Source organism: Crinia signifera, chromosome 3 (assembly GCF_055691185.1).
Source record: "Crinia signifera chromosome 3, ASM5569118v1, whole genome shotgun sequence".
Classification (NCBI taxonomy): Eukaryota; Metazoa; Chordata; class Amphibia; order Anura; family Myobatrachidae; genus Crinia; species Crinia signifera.
This window is the reverse complement of record NC_139219.1, coordinates 277,353,068-277,373,900: the sequence shown is the minus strand read 5'-3', so window position 1 is coordinate 277,373,900 and position 20,833 is coordinate 277,353,068. Positions and strand designations below refer to the sequence as shown.

Genomic DNA, 20,833 nt, shown 5'->3' with positions numbered 1-20,833 from the left:
TTGCTTTTGCAGTATTCTTCGGGTCATTTTCTATCTGCTCTGTGAAGCGCCATCCAATGAGTTCTGAAACGTTTGACTGAATATGAGCAGATAATATTGCCCGAAACACTTCCGAATTCATCCTGCTGCTTTTGTCAGCTGTCACATTATCAATAAATACATGTCAGCCATACATGCCCACGCCATGACACTACCACCACCATGCTTCACTGATGTGGTGGTATGTTTTGGATAATGGGCAGTTCCTTTCCTTCTCCATACTCTTCTCTTCCCATCACTCTGATACAAGTTGATATTTGTTTCATCTGTCCATGGGATGTTCCAGAACTGTAAAGGCTTTTTTAGATGTTTGTCAAACTCTGGCTCACCAATGGTTTACATCTTGTGGTGAACCCTCTATATTCACTCTTGTGAAGTCTTCTCTTGATTGATGACTGATGATCTGGCCAACTGTTGTGGATGGGGTTTTTCTTCACCAGGGAAGTAATTCTTCTGTCATCCATCACAGTTGTTTTCCGCGGTCTTTTGGTGTTGCTGAGCTCTCCGGTGCGTTCTTTCTTTTTAAGAATGTTCCAAACAGTTGATTTGGCCACACCTAATGTATTCGCTATCTCTCTGATGTGTTTCTTTTGATTTTTCAGCCTAATGATGGCTTGCTTCGCTGATCATGACAGCTTTTTGGATCTCATATTCAGAGTCAATGGCAACAGATTCCAAATGCAAATGTCACCTGGAATCAAGTCCAGACCTTTTAGCTGCTTAATTGATGATGAAACAACGAGGGAATAGCCCACACTTGCCCAAACCATTGTAGTTCCTACACCGTTCATCTGATTTGGGTGTAAATACCCTCAAATTAAAGCTGAAAGTCTACTCCGTTAAAAGCACGTCTTGTTAGGTTCTTGGTGGTGTATAGAGCTCAAAATATGAGATTTGTGTCTCTCCCAATATTTAACTAGTATTATGCTGCTCCCAATAATGTAGAAACCAACATAAAGACAGACAGGAGTGAGAGGGCACTGTGTTGATCTGAAAATATTTAATCAATATAATCATTAATTTAAGAGATTTTTTTTGTAAAAAAGACACAATGAAGTTTCTTTCATTAATAAAATAAAAATATATTAAACATAACAATTTTAAAAGGTACAATATCACTTGAATTTGAAACCCCAAATTAATAGACTGGTATTAGTGTTCATTATTTGGTGCTCTTACCAACTTTGATCCAGTTGGCATCCTGTATGTTTGTGGATAGAGAGCGTCCAGTAATTTATGTAGTCATTGTTTCCGGATGGGATGGCTCCAATTTTAAACATTGTATCCATAATGGTTCCTTGATAAATATGGTTATTGGTTATAGGCAACTGATATATCAGGACATACGGATGTTAGAAATGTCCCGTGCCGGCTGTGGTTTCTAACCCCCAGGATCAGAGAAACTCCCAATTTAGATGTACAACGTCTCCTGGTAAGAGGAGGGCAGAGTGGTGGTAGGTGGTGTTGTATGGTCGCTACAACCGACGTGGCTCAGTTGTAATGAGCCGATGGCGGGAGCAACCTCTGCTGCAAGTGAAAGCCGCCTTATTCTCTGTTACCGGCACAGAGAGCAGACGCTGGTCTCTGGCGGTAATCCTCAATTCAGAACAGTGGAGATTGCCACAGGTCACTTCACTGTGTTCAGCTGCTGCTCCCGGCGTCTGCTCTCACTTACAATTGAGCCACGTCTGTTGTAGCAACCATACAATGCCACCTACCACCACTCTGCCCTCCTCTTACCTGGTGACGTTATACATCTAAATTGGGAGTTTCTCTGATCCTGGGGGTTGCAAACCACAGCCGGTACGGGATATTACTAACATCGGTGTCCTGATATATCAGTTGCCCACAGCTTCAATAACTATATTTATCAAGGAACCATTATGGATAAAAAAAAAAGACAATATACATAATGATTCAATGTAAATTTGTAGTTTTAACTATACCGCTTTACATTTAAATCCTCTGAAACATACAAGCCAGTAGAATGGAAGACATTATTAAAAGTAAAGTAAATGGAGACACTAAAATGTAAGGGAGTAAAGTAATGCAACGGTTTGCAAGGTTAGGTGATAGACTAGTTGATGAATTGGGGCCAGATGTACTAAGCGTCAAAGTGATAAAATGGAGAGTGATAACCGGCTACTATCTGTCATTTTTTAATATACACTTCTTATATGGCAGTTAGGAGCTGATTGATTGTTTATCACTCTCCATTTCAGCACTTTTCAAGGCTTAGTGCATCTCGCCCTTAAGCCCCGTACACACTGGGTGATTTCAGCAGAACTCCCCAGGGATATGGTCGCTTCAGCAACCAGCCATGCAGTGGTCGCAGGAGCATGCTCCTGCCACCAGCGGCTTCCCCCGGCAGAGTGTCTTTTTCATCAGCGACCATGATGAAAACGGGACACTCAGCAATATGGTTGTGCTTCCGGAGCTTCAGTCTCTCAGCTCTGGTGTTGGCACATGTATTTGCTCGGTAAGAGCTTTTCTCCTTTGTTTTCAGTCTTTTTCACACGTGCTAATAAAGTACATCTTATATTTATTGCAGTCAATGTTATTAGATTATGCAACTTATGTTTTTAAATGAAAAGTGCTCACAAATGCTGATTTTACACATGACGACTGTACATAGGTTTCATGTCTTCGGTACATACCAACATTTGCATGTATTGTCATCACTATCTCCTCTTCAGACAGCAATATGCCCAAGTCCTGGCACAGCAACAGAAGGCAGCACTGTCCTCACAGCAGCAGCAACAGCTGGCTCACCTCCTACAGCAGTTCCAGGCTCTGAAGATGAGGTAACACGTCTTACCGACAGATGCTATTAAACCGTTGCAACGGCAAATAATGGGGCAGATGTATGAACTAGCGTTAAGTGCAGAAATGCACTTAACGCTGGTTAACGGGGGGATTACGTTTATCCTAATGTATCACTAACGCACCAAACATGCGGACTTGTCCCCTGCAATTCCCCCCCCCCCCCCCCCTGTTGTTATCGTGCGGGGCGATGTATTAACAGCCTTCAAGGCTTCGCCAGCTCAGGGCTAGTGTTGTCCAATGCCCCACCAACGCTGGGGACAACGCTAGCCCTGCTTCTGGCTTGGGCTGCACTGGAGATCTCACGGTTTTAGCGAGATCTTGCGCATGCCCAGAAAGCCAGCCTGGGGGCTGCGAGTGGGCATGTGCGGGGCGGCGGGGGAGCCCATAAGGAGAGCCATTCACGCTGGGTATAACGGCTCTCCTTATCAGCTTTGGGGGTTAATACATCTGCCTAACGCGTTTGGCCGCTTCTCCACGTTATGCTGGAGAAGCCGGACTCGTTATGTGCGAAACGTTATAGGCAGATTCGGTACTTGTTTCCTATCTGGGCCCCCAGGTTTTCAACGTACGGCACCGTAATGAAATCGTATCGCATCGGATTCGGTACTCGATGATGTACGATGGCATACGATGCTATCCGATCCGATTTCATTTTAAATCGGATCGCATCGCATGCGGTGACGCGATCAACCCCGATTTTTACATTGGAATCAATGTTAAATGGTCCCTGAGACCCGATTTTACATTGATTTCAATGTAATAACCCCGCAAACCCACGATTTGTATAGGAAACCCCCCCTGATGGTTTAAAATGCGCCTCCATTGTTAACGCCACCCCAGTATTGACGTCAACCCGAAGCGTGGCGAGCGGCGGCGGTACGCGTCCTCCGACTTTTTCATACCCCCACTATCCACGTCGGCGTGGAGTTGAGAATAGAATAGTGTGGCGAGCGCAGCGAGCTACCGAGCCCGAAGCGTGGCGAGCGCACGCGGATACCTGTGAAGCCCGCGAGGGGACACGGATACCTGTGAAGTATCCGCGTCCCCTCGCGGGGCGCGCTGTGCTCGCCACGCTTCGGGCTCGGTGGCTCGCTGCGCTCGCCACACTATTCTATTCTCAACTCCACGCCGACGTGGATAGTGGGGGTATGAAAAAGTCGGAGGACGCGTACCGCCGCCCCTCGCGGGGCTCGCTGCGCTCGCCACGCTTCGGATTGACGTCAATACTGGGGTGGCGTTAACAATGGAGGCGCATTTTAAACCATCACGGGGGGGGTTTCCTATATATCCTATGGGCCAACCATAAAAGCGGGAATGAAATCGCATCGCATCGTTCAATATCGTGTATGTGCATTTGTGGTATCCGATGCGATGCGATCCGATTTTTATACGGAGAATAGCATGGTGCGCAATTAACGTAGCGGGCGCCCAGATAGAAAACAAGTACCGCAGATTCATACATCTGCCCCAATGGACTTTAAAAAAAATATATATTTTTAATAAGTTGTCATTCATCTGAGTAGTTTGCTTTTGTAAATTTAATGTAATAAATTGCATTTTGTTTTTCATAGGATTTCTGAGCAGGCAGTTATTCCTGCAGTACCAAGAGCAATGCCTGTGGCAGAAAACACTTCATTGTGGGAGCTTCAGGCGGCTGCCCCTCCAACTACTAGTAAGTATGCATGTCTCTAGTTAGTTAGTGAGTGTAGTCCATAGGACTCTGTACAGTTACTGAAATTGTATGGATGCTATAGTTTACAGTAATGCTACCCATACACTTATGTTATCGGATTCGATGCAACATCAAAGTGCGATGTCCATCAAATCCGACCGCATCATGTGGAGCAAAAAGTGCCCCCTTTCAGCACCCAACATTGCATACCATCTCGAGATGGCGCCTCGGCTTCTGGAAGAGGACGGGCAGGGGGTGACATTGCAGCATAGCGCTAGTGGGCGGTGAGGGTCAGCGGTGGCGTCAGAATTGTTTAAAGCACTGGGAAGCCCTCTAGTGTGTTAAAAATTCTGCTGCCACTACTGACCCCTGCTAGCGCTACACTACTTTGCCCTCTCCAAGCCACCAGCGGTCCCTCTGGCCCCCTGTCCCCAAACCCCACGACGTTGAAAGCATTCCCTCTGGCCCCAACCCACGGATTGCATTTTAGTGATCGCATGTGGTTAAAAACCACATACGATTGCTCCAGCAAGTCGATAGATTTTATGTGCAGAACATAAGATCTATATATAGACGCAACATTCGACTATGTTGCCCCGAATTGGGTCCAATGGTCCTTTAAAAAATGTATCAGCCAGATGTGGTCGAAATGGATTGATTGGCTTGTAATTAATTACCTCCTCCTGCCTTCCAATAGTTAGTGGGGACATCTCTGTTGAAAAGTTTCCCTATATTTACCTAGCTGTTAAACTGTGGTTTGTTTGAAATTTGTTGTACAGACTGCACTTAGAATTTGACATATGTTCTGGAATTAAATATAATTTCATTATATTTACAGTGTGGGAGGGAAACAGTGTGTGGGACCTACCTATAGAACCGACTTCTCAGGGAGCTTCTAGAGAGCAGCTGGAACAGCTGGAGAAGGTGAAAGCAGCTAAGGTATGTTCACCCACAGGGTTAGACAAAGGGAAAAAAAAAATATTTGAAAAATTATCTGTATGCATTAGAACACTCCTGTACATTTCTAAAATATCTGAAAACTATTAGTGGGTAACGATTAAAAAAAAAAAAAGATTGCGTTATCAGGCACATAAGTGTCGCTTACCTACAGTCTCATTGCTGGGGAGGTTAAATGCTCGGTGCCGGGGGGGGGGGGGGGGGGGTACATGCTTGCTTCCATAGGGGGTTAAATGCTCATTGCCATGAGGAATACATGCTTGCTTCCATAGGGGTTTAAATGCTCATTGACAGGGGGGAATACATGCTTGCTGCCATAGGGGGTTAAATTCTTGTTGCCCTGGGGGAGATACATCTTAATTGCTGGGGGATCGGGGGCACAGTCTCTTGACAGTATTAGAGACCCATCGCCCCTCCAAAGATTGCCTAAATCAATGGGGACAGCCACAAGAGGTGCAGGAGTACTTCTAGCGTGTCTTCTCTGTGGCAGCAGCCAATTTTGAAGAGGTCTCTGTAATGACTCTGCACCTCCGCGACGCCGCTCCCCCCACGTTAACTGTGATACAATATTTGATCACCGTTAACATGCTGGCATCTTAACGCAATATTAATGTGTTAACATGCCTAGCACTAAGTAAAACACATGAAGGCAGTAACAGCTGAAAATATTATGTGCCTTTATTTTTGCCTTTATTTTTTTATTCTTCATTTAGATCCGATATGGATCAGTCCTGTTTATCTGTAATAGCCTTATCTTATGCTGAATGTTTTGTCCCAAAGAGTCCTCCAAAGGGGCAAGAGACTCATAACTTGCTGCTTGGTGGTACCTAGTTTTCTGTTTACATACAAGGCTGACTTATTTCCGGAGTCATTTTGCCCACTCTGTTTTACCAGCCCAGCTCTGCTGCCCTTGCCAACATCCTTCCCGGGTTATCCAAAACCATTTTGATTACTTATACGTTGCACACTCAGATACTTTTCTAGAACCAACCTGGGGTAGCTACATTAGTCATTTAGTGTGACATTTCTGAAATGTTGGACAGTCTTGGACTTTTGGGCAGGTTCTGGATGAGTTGTTGGTGGGCAACACTTCCATAAAGGGGGTTAAAGTCAAACAAGAGGGCTAAAGATGCGTGACGCAATAACATTCAGCTACTCATCCAGAATGTAAGAATTCAGATGAGATATAGCCAAGTCTGTTGCCGAAAAGAATATACGTAGTGTTATTCTTCTGTCAAGCGAGCTCTTCAATACCATTAGACCATTTTACTGTATACCGATTTGGGTGGAGTGTTTCCGTCCCTTGGGAAATGAACAGCCTGGGGCTTTTCTAGCTTTTTGCTTTGGCCTATAATTGGCTCCTTTTGAGCTTCACCAACGTTGTAGCCATTCTGGTAGTGTTTCTAGATCACCACTGGTTCACCCGATCTCTTCAGCAACATCAAAATTAGGCAGGAGCTGTAGATAATGTAGGTGGGGCTACAGCAGTGATGGGGCACACATTTGTGCAGAAAACCAGTTTAACCTTTTGCAGTCCAAGTGTTTTTTGGTCTACATTGAATGTTGACCGAAGTTAATGTTATTTTAAAGTGGCTCACCATTGGATCTGCTACTAGCGCTAGGGCTGTTGAGCCTGACTAGACGTTGGACTTAAGAGTTAAAAAGATAATTGAGATAAAAACTTAACTGATCTCATGATCCTTGGAAAGATGCCGATACTTTTTTGTTGGACACTCACAGATGCCCAGTTTTATCGGGTGATTTGGCCATGTGCAACAAGTCTCAGGCAAATCAATGAACTCTATAGAGCTTGAAAGCATTGTGGGTTTGTGTTTGTTATTATGAATGGCCCACACATGACCGTCTTAGGCGCCAGTTTCCTTCCAAATAAGTCTGGTTTAAACAAAGTATGTATACATGCATATATGCCTGCATTGTTTTGTTTGCGTGCATATGATGCATATTTTACTATACGTTCAAGAGCGAATAAAGCCTACTTACAGAGAAGTTCCGTTTTTCTGGTATCTCCCCTATAATTAGGTCTTGTGTTTCAACAATAAATGTTGCCTCTGGGAAGTTATGCAAACGAATGCCAATAGGTGACCTTAAAAGAATCTCCTGTAGCCAGACAGCTCGCTACATTTCCTATGCCTGCAGCATTAGCCACCTGATTACATTTCCTGATTTTCTTTTTTTAAAACTGAATGAATGGCTTAAAAGGGTTGTGTAATAACGGACAGTAGATAGTACCAACATGTGATATGAATAGGAGAGATTACCCAAAAGCATGGACAACTATGTTCAGTGCTCCATTGTCCCATTTGGATACCTATACTTACTGTATCATTCCTTCCACCATTTGTTTCTCTGCAGTCAGAGCTTTTCTGGCTTTTTCTGTCTCTATTCATTCCTGTACCTTGAAATGGCTGTAAGGGAGGTTGGCTTGTATAGCTAAACATACAAGTGGCCAGGTATGGGAGATATATAATGGCAGCAGTGACTTTGCATACACAACCTCATTTTCTAGATTGAACAGGAGAGAAGAGAAGCAGAGTTGAGGGCAAAGCAAGAAGAGGAGGAGCAGCAGCGACGGCAGCTTGAAGAGGAGGAAAGGAAAAGGAAGGAAGAGCTAGAGTTAGCACGTCGCAAGCAGGTACTACTCTTTGTACTTTTATGACTTGGGGCCAGATTCTCTAAGCTTCAAAAGTGATTAAATCGAGAGTGATCAACCACCAGCCAATCAGCTCCTGTCTGACATTTTTCCAACACAGCCTGTGACATGGCAGGGAGGAGCTGATTGGCTGGCTTTTTATCACTCTCGATTTGATCACTTTTGAAGCTTAGAGAATCTGGCCGTCGGCATGTAGAGTAGATGGGGTGCATTATGTTTTGCGTATTAATGCTAGTGACTCCTATGCCTTTTCAGATTTTTATTTAAATTGTTATCCCACTTTAAAATAGGGCAACAAATGTATTTTACAGGAGGAAACATTGCGGCGACAAAGGGAACAGGAGCTGGCACTTAAAAGACAGGTTGAGGAAGAGGAGCGGAAACGAGAGGAAGAACGAAGGCTGCTGGAGGAAAGGAGGCGACAGGAAGAGGAGAGGAGACGACAAGAGGAGGAGAAGCAGAGACTTGAAGAAGAGAGGAGGGTGATAGAAGAAGAGAGGAGGAGAAGGGAGGAGGAAAAGAAAAGAGAAGAGGAGGAAAGGAGAAAAAAAGAAGAACAAAGAAAACAGGTGAGGATGGTAACTATCCAGAACTGCAAATGCGTGGTCTTATGGTCTGTTTTATTCTTTGATACCATTGTGACTGTTCATTTTTCATGGAGATGCTTCTGCCATAAGGTTAAAATGGCCATTTCTTTTTTTCATAAAATGTTACACAGCTACCACTTAAAATGACCTCAAATAATATCTGTACAACTTTTTCGAGAGCATTTCCCAGCATCGGCTATTGCATTGAATAGAGTCGTAACCCAGGTTACCCATTTACCCTGCACAGCGAGCTGGTTTGAACCCAAGTTCAACCCAGGTCGCATGCTGGGTCTCATGAACCGGGTCAGCCGGTTTACACAGCCTACAAACCCGGTATAAAAGGGGTATAAATCTCCCGTCTACAAGGAACTCCCCTCCACTGGAAAACATTACTGCAATAATCTAAGAAATCTTCCCACTGCGCTGTCAATAGCAGCTGGTGTAGCGGTCACTCCATATAAAGGGCATAGGCATATACATAGAATCACCAGCGCTGTTGCTAAAAGGATGGATAAGTATTATATGTACAGATTTATTTAAACCTCAAACTTTGAGACTTCTAATAAAATGTAAATTTAAAAGATAAATCACACACTGGCTCATTTGGACTACTCACTAGGCTGGATATTATAGTAGGACCTGTTATAATGGCCCTTACTCAGTTCTGTATTTAGCAGTGGGATATTACGATATATGTGGTAACAGTCTTTAGCAGTTCTTTTCAAGTTGCTATGCTAAATGGTAGGCTGTAGGGTTATCCACCGAAGGTCCAAAAACTGAAGCGGTCCGTGTATACAATGGATAAACCGGAGATTGATCTCAGTATGGTTCAAAGTAAGTGATTCTGGGAATCAAGGACTTTAGTCACATTGTCTGCCAAAGTCCACTTACTTTGGACCATACCCAAATCGATCTCTTATGAACTGAACCTGTTTCTCGATTATATCTGGACAGCTGCAGTGTTTGGATATTCCGTGGATAACCCTACAGCCTTCCATCATATAGGCCCTATACTAATTATTTTAGTTCAATATATTCACAGCAAAGTCATCTTTTTTTTTTTCTGCTTTTAACCGTAGTCCTCATTTTGCTTCATTTAGTACATATACCTGTTTCTTGCACTCCTTCTAGGAAGAGGCGGCTAGATGGGCCCAGGAAGAGGAGGAGGCTGCACAGCGGCTGTTGGAGGAAACACGAATACGGCAGGAGGAAGAGGAGCGCAGGAAGCAAGAGGAGGCTCAGAGGCAGAAAGAGCTTCAAAGACAGAGGCAGCAGCAACAGGAAGCACTTAGGCGCTTGCAGCAGCAACAGCAGCAGCAACAACTTGCACAGATGAAGGTTGTGGCAAATCTTACTAGCTGTCCTTATTTATTCTCTATCCAGAAATATTGTGTCTACTTTATCTAAAAAAGGGTGGTTTTTGGTTACAAAATGCAAAAAGGAATTAAGTATTGCTTTTGGTGCTGGGGCCATACAATTTTATTTTATTTTTTTAATTCTCCTTTTGTAACGGGTGAGGCATGTGCTTTAGTAATAACTGGTGCCCATTTTTCTCCCAGTTACCATCTTCATCCACCTGGGGGCAGCAGGTGAATTCTGGAGGATCCTCTCAGACAACATTATCTTTGGCTGAGATACAGAAACTGGAAGAGGAGAGAGAACGCCAGAAGCTGGAAGAGGTGCGTGCAGGCTGAAGCCCACTTTGTCTAACATTGCAAAGTGTCTATGCTGTACATTTGCTATAACATTGTACACATGTAGGGATCCTCAGACTCTTATTCTCTTAAATAAGAATTATTTTATTGTTTACAATTGCCTCCTCTGCTCTAAATTATGCATGTGACAAAAACTTGTACACTTATAAGACTTGGGCACTTTCCACCCTATTCCAACGGATAGAAGCTGGTGAATCGGCTGAAAATATGATGTGCGGTACCGCGCTCATCGGATCGGAGGTCGCAAGTGCTGCAATTGAAGGTTTATAGGATCCGGCAGTGCTTGCTTGAGTTGCATATAATAAAGTTGGCGCATACGATATATTGTAGGCCGTCCAGCCGTCTGACTCCACGGCGGGCAGTTGCCAAGGTATCACATGCGTGACCTTGGCGTATTGTATGGATGACTTTACAAAGCCAACATGACTGCAATGAGAGCAGGAGAGAGGGGTTTGTGCAGTGTCTTTCTTGCTTTCTATAGCGATGTTTGATTGTTGAATTAAATGGCATCTGAGCTGCATTAGCATACAGGCCAATTACCCCAGCCTGTCCCTTGCTACAAAAACATTATTCATTTTTGGGGGGTATGGGACCATCCGCTGGTGGCATTGGCATACAATGGTTTATGTTCTTTATTTCAGCAACGACGACAGCAGCAGGAGATGAAGTCTGTGCAGCAGCAGCAGCAACAGCAGCAAAAGATGCCTGGCTGGGGCAATGTGAGCCAATCTACTGGCGGCATGAAGTCTTTACTGGAGATCCAACAGGAAGAAGCCAGGCAAATGCAACAGGTGCAGCAACAAGGCGGCCGGGGCAGACCAACAAACATCACACTTCCGCCTGCACCTGCTGCTCCTGTGAGTATACGGCTTGATGATGCGCTGTTAGAAGTGCTGGAACTGTTTACACCCATTTTCACACCGGTCACTGCACTGCGCATTGTGTTTCCCTTTGCAGTATTGGCATTGTCACTTATTATTGGATGCAAGAGATCAATCTGAAACATGATCCCACCTATGTTAGTATACTCCAACAGAGCATGGGAGCTGGCTTACATTGACACCTCCAGGAGACTGATCTGTTCACACAGTAACCACCCAGAAACACCCATTTCAATGAATGGATATCGGACTCCGTCCTTTTCTTTCAGTCCATTCGCATGCATTGCACAGTTGGAAGCTTCTCCATGAGATTGCCTCCGCATTTGGACTGGCATCAGACTCGGAGGTAGATGTATGAAGCAATGATAAGGGAGGAGAAGTGATAAAGTGCCTGGTACTTTATCTTCAGCCAGTCCGCTCCTAACTGGCCCTTTTTAAACCCAGCCTGTAACGTAACATGCAGGTGCTGATTGGCCAGTGATAAAGTACCAGGCACTTAATCACCTCTCCTCCCTTTTCACTGCTTCATACATCTACCCCTCATTCAGGTTCTGATCATAAAGTTCAGTTCACAGCGGATAAAATTCAAGAATCATTCCGATGTAGGAAAACTAATGCTATAATGGTTCTGCACTGTCAATAGTACATATACAGCTAACTGACAAATAGTCAATTCAAACACTAAATAATTCTTGCTTACTTGTCTGATCACATTTCTGGGAGATGGAGATGTGGTTGGCAAAGAGCTAAATAGCAACGGTATCACTTCAAAAGTTTAAAGTGACTGCTCACAGGAAACCAACAGATCACTGACCATTATTTCTGACAGAAAATCCCCAAATTTACCTCATAACTCAATTGATTTCACATCAGGCCTCTTCAAACATGACTTTTACAATGATCTAGTAAACAAATTGGAACAGGACTTCCCTGAGCAGCCACAGAATCAGCGAATGTTTCACCTTACGTGATCTCCACAGTGACCATTTTTTATGAGACAAATACCACTTGTGTGTTCGGTCGCGCTCTGGTATACACACACACCTTGTGTGGTTATACCAAGGCATGCATATATCATGGCGCAACTGAACAACCAGTAGTGGTATATCTAATATATGGTGATAAAACATTCAAAACTCTTCTACCCCAAAATCCTCCCCCACCTTCCAAATAAAAAACCAGGCTCAAGTTCAGAACATGGGACCCAATGAACACCTATTGGGAATAGTATGCTGTGGTGAGCATACACATTTTGGCATCCTGAACAAGTTTAATGGTGTTTTGAAGCAGTTTAGTTATGTTGATCCAGGAGGTTCCATGTTCTGATCTGATCTACCAAAATATCAATAGTGTGTATATTTTTGTTAAACCATGAATCTCCATAACCCAGCCCGTAGTTGTTTGTATGAACTGCTGTATCTACATTTATAGTAAGGTTTCCCATTCCATCTTTTGTAGCAGCATCATAACACTAACAATACTGTTAGCAGCTCTGGAAGCTCTGTGTGGGGAAGTCTGAATAACAATCTGAGTCCCCAATGGTCGACTGACTCCATAAGCAGCATCTGGAATAGCCCTGAAAACAAGGTGTCCAGTGGCGGATTCTGGGATGATGCTGTAAAAGTGGTAGCACCACGAAACACCGTAAATAAGAACAAGAGCAATGCAAGGTAAAAACTGGAGTTAATTTATTTTTATAAAATATGCATATATGCAATAGATGCAAAAAAATTTCAGTTTCTCTTACATGCTATTAGGACACTGCACTGGGTGTGGGTGCGTGCAGCACATTCCATCGAAAACTAGCATTGTGCGGTGTGAAAACATTGAACATCTAGAGCCGAGTGATTGTATGAACAGGTGGCTGTCCCAACACATCTGCACAGCTTTAGCTCCATGCTATGCTGCTCAGAATGGGGTCACCAATGTGTGGTAGTGAGACCTTAACCTCTTCACTGCAGGATTACCGCACCGTTGTGTGGAGGCCATATTTCAACATCTCTTATCCCATTCAAAGATCGATATTGCTAATTATTAATACGGTACCCACACAAGTCTACCTTTAGGCGTTTGTTTTTTTTGTTTTTTTTTTAGAAGACTTTTTATTTTCAAAAATTACATTCATCTTTTAACTCATTCTAAAATCCCAAATGCCCAAATAAGTTTTTTCTATTTAATTGAAATGTCAAGGATGGGAACCACAGGTGATCGTGTGTTTTTTGACTGGAAAAGGTTATGTTTTGTACTGTTTAGATTGCCTTTCATCATACAAAAACTAGTAATGGGGAACACAGTTTAAATTATTAGACCACTCTCTTTTAATACCGGCTACCCCAATTTGTGTTCAGACCAGTGTGTTGGAGACAGGCTACAATTTTCCGTAACACTGAGTGATATTGGCCCAGATGCACTGAGATTCAAAAAGTGATAACTTGGAGAGCCATAAACAACCAGCCAATCAGCTCCTGCCTGACATACAGTATTTCAAACCCAGTCTGTGACATGACATGTGGAAGCTGGTTGTTTATCACTCTCCATGTTATCACTTTTGAAACTCATCATCTGGCCCATAGTCACCTGACAATAGCTGCTGAAGGGGCCACATCATTTGAAAAGGGAGACACCCCTCTTTCATAGACCTCTTTCATAGTGATCCCACAGTGCAGGGGTAATGATCAGACAAAAGCTACTATAATTTGAAAGGGCGGACTCCTCACTTTCAATTACAGGTGCCGGTATCTAATGCCATCCTCCACGTATGGAAAATGTTTGCTTTCCATAGTATACAATAGGTTAACCTTATCTGGTGATCACTAGACCATATATACTTAATGGGGCCCATCATTTGAGGATGGCACCTTTCTAAACTGGGGTGCTCATGATTTAAAAGATGCCAGGTTGAGGCTAGATCTTTTTGCCAATACATGAAAGCCATGATTTTTCCTATGTGCCATTGGATTTGCCTGGTGATATCACAGATCGCTAGGCAATCTCCAAGTAGGGTGCATGTTTTGAAAGCGGGTATTCCCCTCTTTTAGAAGAGGCTGCAAATATCTCTATAGATGCTGGGGTTTGGGGGTAAAGTGTCTCCTCAAAATGGGGAGTATTCAATGCCGGGGGCGAGCAGTGACAGCAAGCAGTGCTGCCTGCTCGCTGTCACCGCCCGCCCCGTCAGTATTCAGCTGACCCCCCCTAATACGCCGATTTCCCCCTCACTTCATTTTTTGAGCGAGGGGGAATCAGCGTATTCGGCTGCAGAAGCAGGGAAACACATAGCTAAACGTGGCGGGTTCGCTGCATTAGCCGCACGTTTAGCTGTTTGGGGGGAATCCTCATCGTCCTGTGAAAGTGAGCTGAATACTGACTGTAAGCTGTGAGTCATAGCTCACCCTTTGGCATTTAATATACCCCATTGTGTGCATAAGCAATTCATGTTTTTAGTAAACTTAAGTTAAAACATTTGCTGTGAGTTTAGGATCACCGCACCAAATAACCAATGTTCAGTTCATATAGGGGAAATATTTAATAAAATGGAGGTTTTGCGTTTGTTCAGATAGTCCAAAACAGAAGTATTCTAGGTTTCTGATGCCAGTAGTAATTGTTATTCCTCTGTGTCTTTTCTCAGCAAGCCATCAGGGGTGAATAGCCGGCAGAGCAAGAAAGTTGAACAAGAAGAGAAGCTTGTGAAGCTATTTCAAGGAGCCACAAAGTGTTCCGACAGCTTCACCCAGTGGTGTGAGCAGACACTGCATGCACTCAACACTGCCCACAGCCTGGATGGTGAGAGATCATATCCTTGTGCAATAATCCAATTCTATTATTTTGTTTGAGAGGAGGTTGTTTGGCTTTTTTTTTCTGATTTACTTTGTAACATTAATTTCTATGAACAGCTTAAAATAGCAATTCTCTGGCACTTGTAGGGCTTATTCACACCTCATTGCCATTATTGCACTAAAAAAATGCAGTGACAACAATCTTATCTTTGCTGATTTGAGCCCATTTTTGCTTCTGACTTTTAGTTCCAGTTTCAGGTTGTGAACAGTTCTTTCCCTCATAAGTTAATGCCTACCGCCTACAAAATAATCGTCGTCCTTCAAAAGGTGTCTTATAAGTATATTAAGCTTCCATAAGTCCTTGATGTTCAATTTAAGGCCCCCTTTTACACCATGGTTACGGACTCCCGGTGTTCAGCCTAGTGGCAGGGTCCTATAGCCCATGGAATACAGTTAGTTCGAGGTGTCATAATTGAGAGCGGCAGGAACTTCAGAGACTGTCTAGCATTCTTGTGGTTTTGTTGTGCTAAAGCAGGAATCGGAAACCTTTGATCCTCCAGTTGTTGTTGAACTACACATCCCAGCACGCTCTGCTACAGTTTCGCTTTTTGGCCATGCTAAAACTGTAGCAAAGCATGCTGGGATGTGTAGTTACACAACAGCTGGATGGTCAGTGATTTCCCCATGCCTGCGCTAAAGGTTTACTGTGTTACTATGGTTTACTTTGGCAGGAAGTTCTTTTTAAACACCAGTAATTATGGTCTTGTTTAATGTACTATAAAAATGCAGTGCATTTTCACTGCAGTGAATGGGATCTGGGTCACGCTGACCCGGATAACCCGTTCACACTCACCGCATCCCGTGTCGATTCCGGAATCTACCCAGGTCAGGACCTGGGTAGAAATCCCGGAATGCTGAACATGGGATGCGGTGACAAGACCTTTTTTACACTGATCTAAATCCCAGATTGATGCGCGTTCATGTGCAAAAACCCAAGATATTTTTGCAAGTGTGAAAGGGGTATAAGTCACCATACCTATTTGTTTTTATAGTGCCCACGTTTGTGTCCTTCCTGCATGAAGTGGAGTCTCCATACGAGGTCTATGATTATGTCCGTGCATATCTTGGGGACACTGCTGAAGCAAAGGATTTCTCTAAGCAATTTCTGGAGCGCCGGAATAAGCAAAAAACTCCTTTACCCAGACCGCAACAGGTATAAACCAAGAGCTGCCGCTGAGTAATGGTGCACTGCCTTGTGTTGAGAGGATGAGCAAAAATAAAGATCAGTTCTCAATATCTGAAACACTTTCTAAATAGCAGAAATGCTGAGGTGATGTTTATGTATAAGTTGACTTTGCAGTGAGATTCATTTTAGGTTTAGTCATTCACTTAGGAAGATGGCTTTTATGGCCCGGAGTTCCATAGATGTTTTTAGATATATACAGGGCTATTTTTCTGCAGGAACTGAGGCCCTTATTCTAGTTCACTCTTTCTGACAAAATATTTCTTAGATGGACAAAACCATGTGCACTGCAGGTGAGGCAGGTGTAAAACCCCACCCAAATCTAATTATCTCTGCACAAGTAACACCTGCCCCACCTGCAGTGCACATGGTTTTGTCCATCTAAGAAATATTTTGTCAGAGTGAACTAGAATAAGGACCTCAGTTCCTGCTGAAGCCTGCTGAAAAATAGCCCTAGATATATATAGAGATAGATATATAAAAATGATATTAGGTACTTATGTAATATCTGGACTCCCGTTTTTCTTATGAGACCGCGTCCGCTCCCCACACTATATAAAATCAACTCCATGCGTAGTTGGATAGTAGGGGTATGAAAAAATGGGGTGCATTTAACATGGGAGTCCAGATAATACATAAGTACCTGATATTATGTTTTCTTATATTGATTTTCAGGAAATCCTCTAGCTTCGTCTATCACTCCTAACACTTCGTCTATGATTCCTAACACTGTACGGAATAGGTGCATCTGAGGTTAACGTTAGCCAATAAGTCTCCATTGTGTTTTACCAGGAACCTGGTTGGGATGTGTACCCGACAAGTCAAAATAATGCACAGCAGACAACACTAGAAACTGCACAGAGCGCTGGACGCAAGAAAAAGAAACAGAAAATGGTTCGGGCAGATCCAAGTCTTCTAGGCAAGTATCTGTATTTTCCATTCATTTTTGTTATACTGATTTCTTAATTTAAAGTGTTACTGGATTAGCCCCTCGCCTTTCTACATCACCATCCTTCCCTTCCTCTTTATCCCTCCCCATACTGTGTATTTTACCTTCCTCTTTTCCCTTCCACAGTGTCTTCACATATTATACTGTACCTTGCTCCCCCAGCTCTTACTCAGTGTCTCTTGCAAAATTGTGTATTGTGCCTTGCTCCCCTTTCTCTTCCTACCGGTTTCTCTCTCTACTGTGTGTTGTGCCTTGCTCCCCCCTCCCCTTCCTCAGTGTCTCTCTCTACATACTGTGTATTGTGCCTTGTTCCTGCTTCCCTTCCTCAGTGTCTCTCTTGTATTGTGCCTTGCTCCACCTCCCCTTCCTCCGTGTCTCTGTACTGTGTATTGTGCCTTGTTCCTGCTTCCCTCCCTCAGTGTCTCTCTTGTATTGTGCCTTGCTCCACCTCCCCTTCCTCCGTGTCTCTGTACTGTGTATTGTGCCTTGCTCCGAATCTCTCTGTACTGTTTATTGTGCCTAGTTCCACCTCCCTTTCCTCTGTATCTCTCTATATACTGTGTGTTGTGCCTTGTTCCTGCTTCCCTTCCTCAGTGTCTCTCTTGTATTCTGCATTGTTCCACCTCCCGTTCCTTGGTGTGTCTCTACATACTGTGTATTGTACCTTGTTCTTGCTTCCCTTCCTCTGTGTCTCTCTGTACTCTGTATTGTACCTTGCTCCCCCTTACCTTCCTCTGTGTCTCTCTTGCCGTACTGTTCCTTGTTCCCTTCCTTCATGCACTACACTATATCCTGGTCTCTCTTCTTTGCTTGTACTGAACATGTCCTTTTCCCTTAGTTTTAGTTTGGCCTTACACCACATATTTTTTTCTCCTCCTTTATATAGTGCTCCTCCTTCTTAGTCGCTCTTCTTTTCTTTCAGGTTTTTCGGTCAATGCTTCCTCTGAGAGGTTGAACATGGGGGAGATAGATACTTTGCAAGATTACTGATCCTTATGGTGGGGTAGGGTTAATCCGTTCCCCAACCCTACCTCAACTTTAACAGGACGGGGAAGAAAAATGTGACATCATCCCCCCCCATTACACTCCCAGTGCCCTGCTGGGATTTTCAAGTGGGACCCACCCTCAATGCTTCAAGAGAAGGACGATTGGAGGACATCCTTCCACCTCCGCCATCCTAGATATCCCACTTTGTGGAGCGGGCACTCTGAGGGGGGTAGTAATTGAGTTATGGGGAACGTTACCCATCTTCATTACAGTACTGTATGGTCTCGTTTCAGAGGCTTGCCCAGTCTGTTACTTTTTCCACCGTTATTAGGTGGAGAGAGAGAGAGAGAGAGGAGGCTTTTGGGTTGGACTTTGCACCTCCCCCTCACTGCTTTGGGGTTCAGCTCTATGGATTGTGTTAGGGCTGCATGAATATATGTGGAGATTTTTTAGTGCGGACAGTGCGTAGCCATCCATTGCACTAGTGGTGTGGGCATGCTACTAAGGTAAGACTGGTATCACTCTCCTATGTCATAGCCACCCCCACATCTTATCACATGTGCATTTTGCAAGTAACATCTTTTTGTTTAATTGTTTGCAGTGGGAGCAGTATATTCAGTTAGTCTTGACATGTACAGATAACTATATATACCTGTTGCTGTAAAATCTATACAGACACAATTCGGCGCTGTTAAATTATTGCAGATCTGCTCCTCCTACATTATATACAATTAGAAGTGCAGACAAGGTATGAATAGGAGGCAACACACTTAGTTTACACAGCTCCCGGACCACTGTAAAGTTTTGCCCCAGTGTGCAGTGATTTGGGGGGATGCCAGGCCTGACCTCAATAAAGCACTGGTTGTATTATAACACATTTCTGATTTGGATGCCTTATTGCTTTGTGAATGTCAGGGTGGTGCAGAGGAGCCTCACTTGCCCAATATAGGTCTACCACAGTCTTCCTCCATGACCTGAGAAATGCCAGCCTACAGACAATCATCCCCCGGGCACCTGCCATCACAAGAAATGACCTCTTGCGGCTCTTCTACGGGCTTCTCTGGAAAATGAAGTCGCCCTGCTAATGCTTATCTGAATTCTATGGGCTATCGGACCAACATCAGGAACCCTTATGCCGTGATCCAAGAGAGGCAAGAAGATGCGACTCAGGAGTGTGCAAACATGTGGGAGTGGAGACAAAAATCTAATATATGAATAAGCATTATCTTTTTCAGGTCATTACATGAACAAGACCGTCCCAGAGACAAAATTGTATTAAAGTATAATTTATTTTACAACATATTTTCCCTGAAAGGTTCCTATTTATTATCCTACTAAGGATTTGTTGCGTTGTGTGAACTCATTGGTGGGTGTGCGAGCATTCAGGATAGACAAATCATTAAATGGAGGTTTGCAACTGAAACTGGTGATCTTCACCCTGAGGAAGTGTCTGTAACACAACCAAAGACCCAATCACCTGAGTAGTATAGCTGTGGTGCTTGCAAGCGTTCCCACTGTGTCATCGGAGAAATTCACAGAATTGCCCACTAGAAAGGATAGTCATGTTTATTTGTTAGCGTTATCGACTGTTAACGAACGATGGTATACAAGGCAATCCCTGCTTCTGTTCTGTTTTCTGCCGCATAACGTCTATTGCACAATACTTCTTGTCAGGATTCTTCAACACACACTGCAATTATTTATTTAATTCTATGCGTGGAAGTACATACTATTTAGGGACATGTTGGTATGGACTGCTATAATATAATCCTCCCTACCAGACAGCAACAACATCTGTAGAACATACAGTACACGAGACCGTTAGATGTTGACAAGTTTTATTTAAAAAAAAAGTCCACAGGCAAACAGTGTATCTTCTGGAGAGCATACATATGCATTTACTGCAGGAACTGTACAGAAAAGTCACGGTCCGTGTACATTTCTTTTTTTTTTTTTTTAAAGTAGGTGGTGTTAGTTTTGGGAAAGGAATGTTTCTGGGTGGTTCTGGTTCCTGACATGACAAAGTAGGAGGGCTATGAGGGGAGTGTGAGGTGTCTGGGGTGTGTGTGTGTGCGCTTTTCTCTTGATCCTCAGCTAAACATTTCCATCCTCACTGGACAGAGACACCTTTGTTAACTCAGGAGGCTGCAAGGTCTCCATAACGTCTCACCTCTCACACTACATCTTCCCAGCCGTAGACAAACATGCTGTGCACAGGGACCCCATATCTTCTGCTGCTTTTTACTGGAACCTTGCTGCCTGCGTTCCTCACAGGTAATTAAAGGTGGGGGAGACGCTCTTCTCTCACATAGGTCCTATATATTTTTAGATGTCTGTTGTGTCTTTTACGGAAGTTGGGTGCTTATGTCTGCATCGTGATGGGTTTACAGGTAGGGATTAGCCATTGCTCTTCATGCTTCATTTGGACCATGATTAGAGAAGCGACTTTAATTTCATCCCTACCTCTGGGACAGTTGTCTTTGGGCAAATGTAAAGTAATCTGTGATGTTTGCGCTTTATCTTATGCCAAAAG

At 43.7% G+C, this 20,833-nt stretch overlaps 2 protein-coding genes across 13 annotated transcripts in view; both read left to right on the top strand.

Moving 5' to 3' along the window:
* Positions 1–19,491, top strand: part of GIGYF2 (GRB10 interacting GYF protein 2) — a 94,933-nt gene extending 75,442 nt beyond the window's left edge. For 8 of the 12 annotated variants that reach the window (XM_083178120.1, XM_083178123.1, XM_083178126.1 and 5 more), the window contains 13 exons: positions 2,736–2,843; positions 4,437–4,537; positions 5,376–5,476; positions 8,022–8,147; positions 8,456–8,734; positions 9,884–10,090; positions 10,312–10,431; positions 11,109–11,324; positions 12,807–13,018; positions 14,974–15,128; positions 16,174–16,334; positions 17,157–17,283; positions 18,236–19,491. In XM_083178120.1, coding sequence (XP_083034246.1) covers positions 2,736–2,843; positions 4,437–4,537; positions 5,376–5,476; positions 8,022–8,147; positions 8,456–8,734; positions 9,884–10,090; positions 10,312–10,431; positions 11,109–11,324; positions 12,807–13,018; positions 14,974–15,128; positions 16,174–16,334; positions 17,157–17,283; positions 18,236–18,303 — 1,981 coding nt within the window. In that variant the 3' untranslated portion in view covers positions 18,304–19,491. The remainder of the gene's footprint in view (positions 1–2,735; positions 2,844–4,436; positions 4,538–5,375; positions 5,477–8,021; positions 8,148–8,455; positions 8,735–9,883; positions 10,091–10,311; positions 10,432–11,108; positions 11,325–12,806; positions 13,019–14,973; positions 15,129–16,173; positions 16,335–17,156; positions 17,284–18,235) is intronic. The other 4 variants (XM_083178131.1, XM_083178128.1, XM_083178124.1 and 1 more) reach the window with 3 other exon arrangements.
* Positions 19,492–19,721: 230 nt separating this feature from the next.
* Positions 19,722–20,833, top strand: part of SNORC (secondary ossification center associated regulator of chondrocyte maturation) — a 46,736-nt gene continuing 45,624 nt past the window's right edge. The window contains exon 1 of the mRNA XM_083178138.1: positions 19,722–20,574. Coding sequence (XP_083034264.1) covers positions 20,505–20,574 — 70 coding nt within the window. The 5' untranslated portion in view covers positions 19,722–20,504. The remainder of the gene's footprint in view (positions 20,575–20,833) is intronic.